The sequence below is a fragment of the Sinocyclocheilus grahami genome, unplaced genomic scaffold (assembly GCF_001515645.1).
Source record: "Sinocyclocheilus grahami isolate Dianchi unplaced genomic scaffold, SAMN03320097.WGS_v1.1 scaffold39.1, whole genome shotgun sequence".
NCBI lineage: Eukaryota > Metazoa > Chordata > Actinopteri > Cypriniformes > Cyprinidae > Sinocyclocheilus > Sinocyclocheilus grahami.
The window spans coordinates 208,613-224,079 of NW_015505218.1; the positions used below are offsets into that span (position 1 = coordinate 208,613).

At 34.8% G+C, this 15,467-nt stretch overlaps 1 protein-coding gene across 1 annotated transcript in view; it reads right to left on the bottom strand.

The window, feature by feature from the left end:
* LOC107581882 (wiskott-Aldrich syndrome protein family member 3) overlaps window positions 1-7,099 on the bottom strand; it is a 14,244-nt gene extending 7,145 nt beyond the window's left edge. Inside the window, exons 1-4 of the mRNA XM_016267559.1 lie at window positions 6,938-7,099; window positions 5,653-5,787; window positions 1,659-1,812; window positions 488-605 (exon numbers count right to left, since the gene is read on the bottom strand). Of these exons, the coding sequence (XP_016123045.1) occupies window positions 488-605; window positions 1,659-1,812; window positions 5,653-5,787; window positions 6,938-7,070 (540 nt within the window). The 5' untranslated portion in view covers window positions 7,071-7,099. The remainder of the gene's footprint in view (window positions 1-487; window positions 606-1,658; window positions 1,813-5,652; window positions 5,788-6,937) is intronic.
* Window positions 7,100-15,467: the final 8,368 nt, after the last annotated feature.

A 15,467-nucleotide genomic window follows, 5' to 3' on the forward strand; every position in this document is an offset into this window, starting at 1 on the left:
ATATATTTATTATATCTGAGATATAAACTCGCAGTTGCAAGAAAAAAATCAGAACTGTGAGATTTAAACTCACAACTCTGAGAAAACAAATCAGATTTTTTAAGTTATAAGTTATAAAGTCCAATTCTGAGGAAAACTTGTAAAAAAAAAAAGAAAGTCAGAATTATGAGATAAAAAGTTTTTTTTTTAGTTTTAATTTAGTGACGGAAATGGGCTTCCATAATATATACTGTATGTTGTTTTTTTGTCAAATATGTGGCTACTTTTAAATGGCCATCGCTGGAGAAAGATACTGTCATGTATTTTAGTGTCTTTTGTTGTTTGCACTTTTAGTTGGAAGCTCTGTTTTGTACCTTGTCATTCTTGTTTCCTGTTTCCTCTTTTCTGTGTCTTTTTATCCTCTTGCAATGTACTGGATAAGCAGTCGGGACTGCATTTATGTACTTACATAATGCATGTTTCTGGCCATAGACACACACACACACACCTTCTGCCGTCGTTTCTCCTTCCTCTTGTTTTCTGTGGCTTGCAGCATCTTTTCCTTCCAAAGGATAAAAAAGTAGGATGGATCGGTATAGAATTTGAGTCCGTCTTTTTTGTCATCCCTGCAAGACAACACAACATCATGCTTAGAAATGAAGTCGTTTTGCTTAATATTAATATTTCATATTGCTTACAACCCCCCCCCCCACCACCCACTTAACCTAATTATAATATCCCTGCAAGACAACACAACATCATGCTTAGAAATGAAGTCGTTTTGCTTAATATTAATATTTCATATTGCTTACAACCCCCCCCCCCCACCACCAAATTAAACTAATTATAATTTTTTTATTATTATTTTTTTTTTTTTTTTACAATTTATTAAAAATTTATTAAAATAAAAAAAATACTTATTACTGATTATTACTATTTTGCATAAAGAAAATTAATCTTATTTAACAGCCATTACTTGGATTAGCCAAGGTCGCATGCTAATAGTGACAAGTGAAAAGTGAAACTTAACCTAAATGTTTTCTGTACACCAAAATGCAGCAGATAAAATGGCAATTTTAAGTTCCAAAAGAAAAATAATGATGCAACGGCAAGCACTGTGATTAATAGTGGCCATTGTAATAAGTCTGGTTAGTAACGGTGTCAATTGTTTGGGCATGTTTTAATCAAGACCAGAGCGGAGCCGTAATTTGTGCATGAAATGTGAAAAACTTCATTTAATTCTATATTTTTCATGTGCAAGAACTGAACGCTTGCGTCTGGAGAAAGTATTATATTTCTTTCATACTACATGTACAAAATGTAATCCAGATAGTAATTCCGATTTTTACAAAATGTTTTGGTAATCTAATTATAACTTTTCAATCATACCTGTAACACAGTTAACAGATTCTGTAATGCTGCTGCATGTATTCTGTCGGCTAAGCCTAATTTCTTCAAACGAAAATTAAATTAAATTTAAAAGACTTATATTAAGTCCTAAATTTAAGATGTACTGTATGTAAATGAAATGCATCTAAAATGTTCATAGCTTTGGATTTCACAGTTTTGACATAATTCAACTTAATGTGATGCACATATGTCAGTCATGCATGAAAGAAACGGGTGATCAACAGTTCAGATTTGTTTTTGTGAATGTTATTGCTGAAGCATGCACTGACCTGTATGGCGTGAGGATGTTGAGAGGAGGTGGTTTGTCACAGCGCTGGTACAGCTCCATGACAGGGTTCGGGATGGAGTTTCTGGAAACCACCTGCTGGTCCTGAATAGTAGAGCTCTTGAACGCTTTGCGCATGTTGATGTCCTGTAAGGACACTGTAGAGCGAGCAGACAGAGCCGGAAAACACCATCAAACACAAACCTGCTAGAAATGACATTATGTGGCAGATTTACAGCTTGTGTCGGCACAAACACTCTTTTGGTGTTAAAAACTGCTGTCAGGATTTACTAAAGACGTGCAGTGAAACATTATTGATTTCAAGGTGTGAACAGTTTTTTTTACCTTATTGCATACGCATTTTTTAGGAGTTTCCCTTTCAGACACAACATTTATTTAAGGAGAGGATTTGAACCCTCTGGTGCTCCTCATTTGGAAGTCACACTTGTGATCTTCACGGTCAAAAGTGACCGGACACCTGAAAGGTATCTTTTTTTTCGCCCCAGTAAAATCAATGTAATATATTTTTGTTCAATAATATTTTTTCTTTTGTATTTTGAGATCATTTCGTGTCACTAATTAATATTTATGCAATAATTATGATGAATTTCTGCCCATTGAAAATACAATATACAGTATATATATATATATTTTTTATATTACTTTTCAATGAATAGAAAATAGAGTCAATGCCTTTAAAATTCCATTTTTGAAGCCAGATTAGTGTTATCTGGTGGGAGTAAAATAAGAAAAACATCTGCAATTCCATGGTTTAGCCCATAGATTCCTATATAGCTCTATATAAAAGGCCTATAAATTCTTAAATACTTAAAGACATAAATACTTATTTTTATTAAGTTGTGGGTTTGGATATATATTTAGACATTCTCAAAGACAACTTTTTGTAAAGGATTCGATTTTTTGGGTTTTGAAATGTTGATTTGAAGCGTCAGTTTTTGAGTTATGATTACTACAGTCAAACCTGAACACAGTGAAAGCATTTTGTTACACAAAACATTAAAATTCTATAAAAATGTAACAGAACTGAACAGAAATGTTTTATCAGAGCTTAATCCTTCTGGGTTTGATCTGATTTCAACCTCTTATTTCAGTTTTCTGACTCGTTTTGGCTATATGGTTATAGCCATACCAATTCATTTGAGTGTGTATAATTGTAAATGTTTGTGTGTGTGTCTGTGAGTGTGTGTAAGTGAGTGTGTCTGTTTTGTACTCTTGATGTTTTAGAGTGTAACCCCTTCCTTGCTGTCCACTTTTTTACTGCATTGTAGTTGAATTATTGCTTTTATTTGACATATTTGCTGTCTTACAGTAACACCAGTTCATATGTGTGTGTGTGTGTGTGTATATATAAGTGTGTGTACGCGTGTGTGTATGAGTGAATGTGTTGGTTTTGCACTCTTGATGTTTTAGAGTTTCACCCTGTCATTGCCGTGTACTTTTTTTCTGCATTGAGTCAGATTTGTAGATTCTCAGAATTTTTGTGTTTTTGTCGATTTCCCATTCATTTCCTGTGGTTGGTCATTTTTGACCGAAGACCACAAGTGTGACTATTCTTTTTTACGACCACTTAGTCTGCTCGACTCATGCCCTAAATTTTTTTGTGTGTTCACATTACAAATGCCATAAAATTCACTAAGTTTCGTACCATTCCGATGAAGCTGTGATTAAAAAAAAATTCAAAACAGAAAGTGTTCCGCTCAAAAGTGACCGAAGAGCACCAGAGGGTATGAATCATGCAAGGTGATTTATTAAGGTTTGTGATAGTCTGTTTACTGGTATTTGTGCCATTATTTAATGCTCAAAAAAGTATGTCTTACCCCATTTTGCATCAGTGTTGTTAATAGATTATCCACAGAGCCTGATTATCATGGGCTCTGTTTGTTTGCAACCCTATGCTAATTTCCACTGCTCTTGGTAGATTATTCGATTATTATGATCCTTCTGGAAAGTACGATGGCTCTGTCGGTTCTTTAATTTGCGTATTGCTGGTAAATCACCCGCAGAACTTTACACTCCCATCTGTCCTTTTAAGGGATCGTGCTTTCATCATAATTTGCACTGTTGAGTGAATCTGGCCCTATATCTCAGACGCAAGGTTTCCGGTTTAAACCTGTTTTGTTCAGTTTATCAAAAAGCAAATAAATGATCTTTTTATTTTTTAATGTTCTTGTTTTTTGTCTTTGTGAAAATCATGTTTATGATGAATAACGTTATGATAGTTGGTCTAAAGTATAATTCTTTTCAGTGTTGTTACCTGTGGGGAACGTTCTCTTTCTGTGCATATAATTTAGAGACTCATGGTTCTTTCAATTACACTGCAATTGTAAATGTTACCTGCATGGTTCATGAAGTGAGTCAGACAATGAAGCACATTATGGACGTCATACAGCATTTACGTAAATAGGAGCTTCCCATAAGGACTTGAAGGCACCGCTCTATTAATTATGTTCCCTTGTCAACCAAACTATTCCACTGTGCTCTTAAATAACTCAGCTAGTGTCTAGACATCAGTGGGATACGCAGCACTTCGTCTACGCTGCTAATTACTGCAGCTGCCTCATCTGTGCTCATCTGCTGAGCTCTAGCTATTATTCAGACAGCTCTGAAAATCACTTCATGAGCATATAAGAAAAATATCGTCATATCATATACACACAGAAAATTAAAGGTCTTCGTGGCAACCTGTCAAAATAAAAGTTCTGTTTAACTTGAACAAATTGTGACAGAAATATATGACTATTTTACAACAGAATGTGCATCTTAATGCCATAATAATAATAATAATAATATACAACTATTATTATTTTTTAAGGAATAATAAACATTTTTCCTGCATGTTTTAATTTTAACAGTAAACCTCTGTTGCGCAGCACTATTTGCTAAAAATGAAAGAATTTGTTTAATTTTCATTTCATTTATGCCTTCATTTGTTTACTAGAAAAATTAAAATACACAACACAGAATTTCTGGGGGGGGTCCAATTAATTAGACATGCATATTAATGGATTATTACAATTTAATTAAACCATTAAAATGGAATACAGAAAAATTTTAATCGAAAACACAGAATTTTGTAAATACAAAACGTAATTTGAGAAAAAGTAAAACTTATTTTATAGGGTCCTAAAAATTGTACTTTTTGTTACATTGTATTGTTGTTAAATTGTATACGTTTCATGATTTCAATTAATTAGACATGCTTTTTGATCCCTAAAATTAATTTAACCATTAAAAACGGTCCAGAAATATTAAAATGGAAAAAAAACTAAATTAGGGAAAAAATACAATGGATTTCATAGGGCCCTAGACTTCTGCACTGTACTGATTACCTGCGCCCATCCTCACAACAGCCCTGTGGTTGTATCCTGGTGTATTTCCAGGCTGTGTCACAAAAGATCAGGTCATCTGCTAAAGCACATTCATTCTTACGCACCCTCCTCCACTGTGGAGTCCAGTTGTGTGACCTTCACCGCCAGCAGGTCGACGCGTATTTAGTAGGGGGGGGGGGGGGGGGGGGGGGTCCAATTAATTAGACATGCATATTAATGGATTATTACAATTTAATTAAACCATTAAAATGGAATACAGAAAAATTTTAATCGAAAACACAGAATTTTGTAAATACAAAACGTAATTTGAGAAAAAGTAAAACTTATTTTATAGGGTCCTAAAAATGGTACTTTTTGTTACATTGTATTGTTGTTAAATTGTATACGTTTCATGATTTCAATTAATTAGACATGCTTTTTGATCCCTAAAATTAATTTAACCATTAAAAACGGTCCAGAAATATTAAAATGGAAAAAAAACTAAATTAGGGAAAAAATACAATGGATTTCATAGGGCCCTAGACTTCTGCACTGTACTGATTACCTGCGCCCATCCTCACAACAGCCCTGTGGTTGTATCCTGGTGTATTTCCAGGCTGTGTCACAAAAGATCAGGTCATCTGCTAAAGCACATTCATTCTTACGCACCCTCCTCCACTGTGGAGTCCAGTTGTGTGACCTTCACCGCCAGCAGGTCGACGCGCTCTTGCAAACTGTTCATGCGCATGTAGAAGATGTTGGCCTCGTTAAACAGCTCCCCGAAGATGTCTTCCGCATGTCGACCTGAATCAATAAACACACAGTGATGTACAATAAGGCAAAACTGATCATTCAAATAGCTTTCATTTTTAATTAGAGACCCCATGAAAAAGGCTGATTCTTGTTTTAATGTACACTGAATAAAAACATTTTGAAGAAAATCAGAAATGGCTAGTAAATTTTAAAAAACAATTACAAAGAAACAGCAAGTAACACATTAAATCTTGAAGTAGAAAAACTGAAATAGTGTTTGCTTTTAAAATGCACTCCAGTCTTTGTTTTATTTACAACTTTGAAAAATATTTTTTTTTACAGTGCACGTTCTACTGAAAAATATTTCAAAAAGTGTAAAAACCTCAAAACTTGAAATTCATCTGCTGCATATTAAAAAAAAAAAAGAAAGTGCAAAAAATTCTAATCTATAACAAACGTTTAATTTCACATTCTATTGAAACTTTTCATCTTCATATATGATTCATCAGATTTTAACAAAAACTTTGAAAAGACTTCAATATTATGATCAAAATTATCAGTATGTTGGGGTGGGCTATTTAAAAAATAAAAACTTTTAAGTTGCATTTAACATTATTTCGATGAGTTATGGTGACATAATAATGTTGATTATTGCTTATTATTGTGTACAATTTAAACTCAAATTTCTGTATTAATTTTTCTTTTAAATTAAGTTGTAGTAGCTTAATTAAATTGTCTTTATAATGTTGACAATTGTTAATGTTAATAATTGTCCCCTGTTGTTCCCCTACAAAACGTTTGTCACTAATTAATTAAATTAACACGTTACATTGACAGCCATAATGATCTGAGTTATAATGAGCTGCCTTTATTTAAATTGCATTATATTTAATTAGCCGACATTTATATCCCAAGAGACTTACAAACAAGGAACATCACAAGCAACTTGTCATAAACAAGCTGTTTGTCTTTGCGTAATGCATTTCGCTCGTGAAAAAGCCATGCAGAAAAACACTGTACTAGAAAACCATGATGCTCAAAGCTAAAACACAGCAGACTGTGCTCAGCGCCGATGCTGCAGAAGTCTATGGGCTCATTTCAAACCCAGAGTAATGAATGAAAAGACCAAGCCAGGACTGCATTAAACCAGGCTGAAAGATGACTGTGCATCAGCACTTCTAGAGTGAAAAACTGAACCTACTGAGTCCTCCCAGTTGTTTGATGATGGCTGCCAGTGTGCTGTTTGTGACACATTCCAGCTCGTTGGTCACCCCGTCGGGCAGGGCGCCCCGGCACAGGTGCTTGGGCTCGATGGTCCTCTCCACAAGAGGCATGGCTGAGCTCAACTACACACACCGACCTGAGAGAGCACAGAAGGCTGTTTTACACAACATTTTCTGGGGTAATGTCATGCAGCAAATCCGGCTTTTAAAATGGCTCATTTTTAAACTTTCACCATTTACAGCCCTGCAAAGTACTGTGAATTTTTTTAAACATATTTTTTTGCCAACAATATAAATATTTTGTAATACACCAAGCGAAACTGCAATGCATTTAAAAAAAATTTTTTGGGTGGAGTGTTGCCTACATTTTCACCTTAATAATTACCACAATGTCACAAGAAACCCTAATGAATATGAATATATTCATTATATGAATATGAATATGAATCAGTTGCAAAGCCAGAATCAGGGTTTCCCAAGTGAAAACAGGGTGTGGATGAACACTGATGTCTTTTAGCACTATAATAACTATATTGTGTTTCGTTATGATTTATAACTGAACAAACAAATACCTCTTTCATCAGTGGAGTAGTGTTAGGTCTGTTAATATATGCTTAATATTTATTCATGAAATGGCATGATTCATTATTATTTTACAAAATATGCCTGAAGGAACATTTGTAATAAAGTAGTGTCAAACATAAACCAGGCTTTACATTCACTGGCTCAAAAAATGTAATTTTGGACTTTGGAATGAAATGAAAGCATAAAAGCATGATTTGAACATGCAGCAGAAAGAAGATTCAAAGTGGCATTACTGTAAAAATAAGGCGAAACATAACACTACATGTATTACTGAGCCAATGTGAATAAAAAAAATCAAAAGATTTGATCTGACTTAATGCAAACAAACAAACAAACAAACAGACAATTTTGGTTTATTACAGATTAGCATATCATAAGGCAGACAAGTCTCATTAAATCATGCAGGATCACAAAATTAAATTAATGCAGGCCTATTAAACATTATAAATTCTCAACATGAGCAGAGGTGCGCTACAATAATGCCATTTCGTTCATATTGACCAAATATTCCATGAAATGCATAATAGAGCTGATTATAATTGGGAACGAAATGAAAAACAATTTAGTCACATGCTCACTTGGATGAATGCAATTAAAAATGACACAGAAAGTCAATCTCTGCAAACTTCATTTCATTTAAAGCGAGTGCTTATTTGCTCAGTCTCACGCACTCCACGCCTGTTGTGAGACTGCATTTGGGTCTAAAACATTGGGTAATTATTAGTCATTATAATTGATTATTCAATTTCATAATTAATGCATCAAAGCCTACCGTCACTGCATGGGTTAAGTGTTTCACTTTTGTTATTTTAGGTTTGAAAATGATGAAACTTCAAACAAACAAATAAACAAACAAACAAATAAATAAATAAATATTAGCATTGTATTTTTAAAATGTAGCCTGCTATAAAATAATTGTATTTATATATATATATATATACATAGTGCTGCTTGAAAGTTTGTGAACCCTTTAGAATATTTCTGCATAAATATGGCCCAAAACATAATCAGATTTTCGCACAAGTCCTGAAAGTAGACAAAGAGAACCCAATCAAATGGAACAATGAATTCTGAATTATACTAACAAATTCTGAAGGAAAATGTCAGGACATCTGTCTGAGAATTAAATCTTAAGAGAAAGTGGGTCATGCAGCAACACAACGACCCCAAGCACAAAGAATGGTTAAAGATGGCCAAGTCAAAGTCCGGACCTTAATCCAATTGAAATGTTGTGGAAGGACTAGGGCTGGACATAATGGTGATATGATTTTTAAACACATTTCCGATATTTCTTTACCAGTGTTTCCCATACATTGACTTATTTGCCCGCCACAATATCAACACTGACCGCCACAAATAGATTTTCCAAAAGGCATTGACAGTTTGACTTTGTTGAATAAACACGAGCACTGCATGTTTCAAAATTGTGTTTTATATGAATTTATCTTTGAAGGGAATCAACTGTCTTCAGAAAAGTTTCGATGGCGTTTTAATTTTATCTGATTAAAGTAGCGTTTGTGAGTGGAGTGCTGCTTTGTGTCAAAGTACCTTATATCGTATCGACCAAAATTAAGAAATATATCATGATATATATTTTGGCCATATCGTCCAGCGCTAGGAAGGACCTGAAGCAAGTTCAGAGGAGGAAACCCACCGACATCACAGAGCTGAAGCGGTTCTGTACTGAGAAATGGGCTAAACTTCCTCCAAGCCGTTGTGCAGGACTGATCAGCAGTTACAAGCAACGTTACTTGCAGTTATTACTGCAAAAGGGGGTAACACCAGAAACTGAAAACAAAGATTCACATACTTTTGCAACTTATGTTTTGGGTCAAATTTATGCAGAAATCTAGAAAATTCTACAGGGTTCGCAAACTTTCAAGCACCGCTGTATATTAGCAAGTCATTTTGTGTTTTACGGGTTTACTCAGAATATTTGCCTTCAAGCTCACGACCATTTCCATGACAACCAAGCAAGGCCCTTTCTCATGCTCCGCTGAGTACTAGAGCTTCTAGAGTCACTCTCATGTGAGGAGGTCTGTTTGTCTCAGACAATCTCTCTGTAATGCTACTCTAAACACATCCATTTTTAGACTCATCTTATTTCTGTTTTGCCATTTTCAATATAAAGACAATGCATTTTTAAAATATAGGCTGCGTTTCTCCCTGAGGCAGTGAACTCCTTTTGCAGCTGTCATAATAATGCTGATAATTCAGCACGGTGAGCACACATAAACATCCTCAAGGGGGAACCTCAGTCTGCGGTGCACATGACACGCTAAGTTCATTCGAATGAAACAAACGCATATTATATACATATACAGTACACATACATATATATAGTATATTTATATATTTATCTGACCCTTTAACTCTCTATTCTAATCCTAATCTTTAAAAAAAACTTACCCCTTTTAGACTTGCACTCTATTCATTTACTAACTGCTTGTTTTCTTTAAAAAAAAACTAACACTAGCTTCTCTAATCTTTTTCTATTCTATCTAATTGTTTCCTTTTAATTTATTATACAATTAACAAAAAGCAAAAATGCCTCTAACACTGGCTTGCTCTATTCTTTTTCTATTCTATCTGTTTTCTTTTTATTTATTATATAATAAAATAAACCTTGCTACGTGTACTGCCTTAAGCTGACTGAGACTTGTTATAGCACTTGCATATCATTGCTCTTTTGTTGATTTATATATATTTTCCCCACTATATATTAGCAATATATTTAGTGATTGTGAGTTTGATGGGTTTACTCAGGCTATTTGCCTTGAAGCCTACGACCATTTCCATGACAACCAAGCAAGGCCCCTCATGCTTCACAGCGTCTAGAGTCACTCTCATGGGAGGACGTCTCAGATAATCTCTCTGTAAGGCTACTCTAAACCATTTTCAGACTCTTATTTCTGTTTTGCCATTTTCAATTTAAAGGCAATGCTTGAAAGACTTGTATTGTTCAAATCTACTGAGGCTGTGAACTCTTCCTGCAGCTGTTATAATGCTGATAATTCAGCATGGAGAGATATACAGACGCACAGGAGGAACTCAGTCTTCGGTGCACATGACGCGGTCAACCAAACGTGTATTATTTTAGCTGTGTGAGTAGCCTAGCAACTAGCCTGAAGATGTGCATGTTTGCTAGCACTTATATTCTAACAGTGCTCCCCCCTCTTTACTTTACGATTAATACAGACTGAAAAATAAATGAAACCTCATTCTTGTAAACTGAAGTATGATGACATGAAAAAATATCCCGCTACATGATAAAGAGTCATTTGTAAAGAGGAATTAGCTTTTGGTGTTGGAACACAATCCCCACATCACACCAAACAATTATCAGTCTACAAATGTGTCATAATGAGTGTAAGCATCACCTGCCATTCAGTACGACGCTCAGCTGCCAGTTTCAAAACTCACACGTTTCAGGTGAGGGCTCAACAATTTACCATCATGCCAAAATCTGTAATCAAATGTCAGAGATTTCAAAGTGTGTCGAAGTACTCAAATAATTCTCATCTTTTTTTCCCCAAGACCTAATGATGTGATCTACTCTATCCATATTCATTTTATTGCTTCATACTCCCACACACACACACACACACACACACACACACACATACACACCTTTCAAATAATAATGAATGGGCACTATCTATATTTCCTATGTTTATATCTGAGTCCAAATCTAATAAGGAGTAATAATTGGCGAAGAGTTTTAAAAAGTGATTTTTCACTATTATTTACAGCAGGATCTGCATTTTCATGGGTTTAAATAAAAGATTTTTGTTATAAGAGACAATAAAAACAACTTTGTGCCTCAAAACAGCTCCTCTCCTGGTAAAAAATTAACTTGAAGTTTGTGACAGCACATAATGTAACATTACGTAACAGAATGTAACATTTTTGTTCAAGTCTCTGAGTAACACAAGCCTTGAAATAATCTTCATTCAGTAAAAAAATATAATGAACTACGCAAAAAGCATTTTGAACATCTCAAGCTCACTTCGAGCATGTTTTATACCCAAATAACAAAAACTTAGGCTGGCTGTAGGTTGGAATATTAGAACTAAAACATTGACATAAAACACTCAGACATCAATCACTTCACTGAATTATATATGCCAGCAAAGAAATTATTATTACCTTACGATCCATCTGTTTCCAAATCTACATTATTTTAATATCACAACATCAATGTCTGTCAAAAATAATCTCATAGTTGAGGTATACCTATGATGAAAATTACAGGCCTCTCTCATCTTTTTAAGTGAGAGAACTTGCACAATTGGTGGCTGACTAAATACTTTTTTGCCCCACTGTATATGTGTGTGTGTATATATATATATATACACACACATATATGTATAAACACATGCACACACCCATATATATCTATACACACACCCACACCCACACACATACACACACACACACACACACACACACACACACACACACATACACACCTTTCAAATAATAATGAATGGGCACTATCTATATTTCCTATGTTTATATCTGAGTCCAAATCTAATAAGGAGTAATAATTGGCGAAGAGTTTTAAAAAGTGATTTTTCACTATTATTTACAGCAGGATCTGCATTTTCATGGGTTTAAATAAAAGATTTTTGTTATAAGAGACAATAAAAACAACTTTGTGCCTCAAAACAGCTCCTCTCCTGGTCAAAAATTAACTTGAAGTTTGTGACAGCACATAATGTAACATTACGTAACAGAATGTAACATTTTTGTTCAAGTCTCTGAGTAACACAAGCCTTGAAATAATCTTCATTCAGTAAAAAAAAATAATGAACTACGCAAAAAGCATTTTGAACATCTCAAGCTCACTTCGAGCATGTTTTATACCCAAATAACAAAAACTTAGGCTGGCTGTAGGTTGGAATATTAGAACTAAAACATTGACATAAAACACTCAGACATCAATCACTTCACTGAATTATATATGCCAGCAAAGAAATTATTATTACCTTACGATCCATCTGTTTCCAAATCTACATTATTTTAATATCACAACATCAATGTCTGTCAAAAATAATGTGCACAATACACAGTAGGGGCAGGGCCGGATTTACCTCTTTTCGTGACATAGGCTAAACAAATTTTTGGGCCCCCTTCCCTATTAATATATTTGGCCTAATATTACCACCCAAGCAAACAAAAATATTTCTTAATCAGTGGAAACAGTTACAGTGTTTTCTATTGCAATAAGCGCTTGCGTTCAGTCAATAAAAATCGAATGTAGTTCTTAATTTGTTTGAGAACTGAGAAAGAACATTCCATTAACCGGCGCGGGGTCGTGGCCCCATAACCCCTTCGGGAGTGCATTATTTCTCTAATAATTTTAACGGCCTGGAGTCACAACCACACATCAAGACATTGTTAAGATGATTTCTTTCAAGACATTTGAGATATTTCCGTCCTGAAATCTCATGTGTGTATGAGACTCATTTTTGAACTCATTTTAATTTTAACTCATCCCAAACCTTCCGTTGCAAATTCCAAAACGTCATTTTAGAGCTAATAACGGAGGCTTGAGCCATTGTTATGCAGGCTAACGCAGTTATTAATGCAGTTATTAGAGAGAAAGAGGGAGAGAGAGAGAGATTAAGTGCTTGTGAATACCTGCATCTCAGCAGCGTTCAGCAGCAGCGTCTACTAATAGTGACTCTTTAAGTTAAACTGCTTCAAGAACCTCGCTACTGAGAAAAGTCATGTAGCTTTTCAGCTGCGAAACTATTTTATTGATAAATTCGTGGGGCAGCGTGTGTGTGCGAGTGCGTGTCTGTACTGTGTGTGCGTCTGTGAGAGAGAACGGGAGAAAGAAAGCGTGATTTCCATGATTTCTGTATAAAAAAGGTGGAAGACATGGAAATAGTTTGTCAATTTTTACCCTATTGTTTGTTATATTTATTTGCTCAATGTCTTCTGGGGTTTTTGGTTCTTTTACTGTTGTAGATAGCCCATAGTATAACAAAAATATGATATATCTCTTCATTGTGTTTGGGCCCCCCTGGACGAGCGAGCGTAGGCACGTGCCTAGAATGCCTATATGCGGAAATCCGGCCCTACACAGTAGTATTTACAAGAAGCAGAGGTCCAGCGAAAACACGCATTTGCAAGAAAACCCACACCACTTTTGACTACTTCATCGCTTTCCGAGAAGAAGGAGAAAATGACGGCCTGAGCAGCTTCAACATGCTGTCTGTCAAAGACCATAACGTACATAATATAACGCACATGAGTATAAACTTGTTCTTCACTTGCATTAATTGATTAATTCTCAGTTGTTTAACAGATTAAGGCGATTAACAAAGTTTGATAAAAAATAATGTTACATTTTCCAATAAATTACGATACATTTTAACATGATTTGTTACACATTTAATAACCCCTCTGAAGATTGAATTACACATTTGGGCCATAAATGTTTTATCAAACTTTGCTACATACAAAGAGAATTTAGAGCCTGACAGATACCAGATCTCAGGATATATCACAAACTTCAGGATAATGTTTTCTCATTCCAGGATAATGTATTGTCAGAATACTTCCATTTACAAGAATGAGGGTTTTCTTTTTTTTCTTAGTTCCTCGTCCAACAGTGCAACAACAAACAGAAACAACAAGAAAAATAGAATAAATTATAGAATGTAATACATATAATAAACTACGAGTTAATGGGTGAATAAAATACAAACATGAATATAGAATACAGTAGGGAAAAGAACAGAGCAGAGATTTTTGTAAAGAAATATACAAATGTTGCACATATTATGTCTGCCTTATAGTGTGTGAAAATAAAACAGCATTTGCTAGCCACAGACCTCTGCACAGATGAATTATCTCTCACTTTCTGTCTCTATAGTCAGAGGCAGGAACTGATTCATGAGAGGAAACCATAGCAACGCCTCAACTATGCTGGTGGCAAGACATGCTAGACTCCTTCACCAAAAACACATTTACGTAATCTGTTCCCAGCGCTACAGCCTGGAATGTGAATCGAGCCCTGCATTCCCGTGCTTGCGGCTGCTTTCAGATCTGTGGGAACGGGGCGCCCAGGTTTCAAACCGTAGAAAGTGGGATATTCTGGAAATAAGATCGTACCTCATTGCCAAATGTTCTTTTTTTCTTGCCAATCATTGCTTCTAAGCAGAAAGCTTGGGTTTGTTTATGAATAAAATAACCAGAATTACTCGGAACTGCAAGCTGGTGTTCACACAGCGGTTTAAATACTCAATAATGAAAAAATAACAATCAAGTGCATTGATGATTTATTTGGTGAACTAGCCACCAATGTCTTTCAGATACTAACATTTAATGATAATAGTGCTGATTAAATTGACACCAAGGTGTAGCTCTTGACAGGAGACCAGTGGGTCTCTGTGGGTGTTGATTATAAAATCTCAAATGTTGGGTGCATCATTTAATTATGAGAATCGTAAGAATCGTGAGAATTAATCAAGAAGAATCGTCATGACATATTTAAGTTTAAGTTTAATTTTGTACATTTTCACGTCTGAAGCCCACCCAATAATGTCTCAAACTATGCTCAGATTTGCCAAGATCCTCAAAAGTTAAAGATTACACCGAACTCAAGCAATTCTCATCAGGGAAAGTTACTTTTAAAAGTAATGCATTAGAATATTGCGTTACTCCATAAAAAAAGTAACTAATTACGTTACTTAGTTACTTTTTGTGGAAAGTTACTGTCCTGAAGTTTGTGATATATCCTGAGATCTGGTATCTGTCAGGCTCTAAATTCTCTTTGTATGTAGCAAAGTTTGATAAAACATTGATGGCCCAAATGTGTAATTACACTTTTTAAAAGTGTTACTTTTGCGTTCTTTTTAAATCTGGACAGGGCTTGCTTATTTGTTTTTAAAATAAAAAAGTTATATT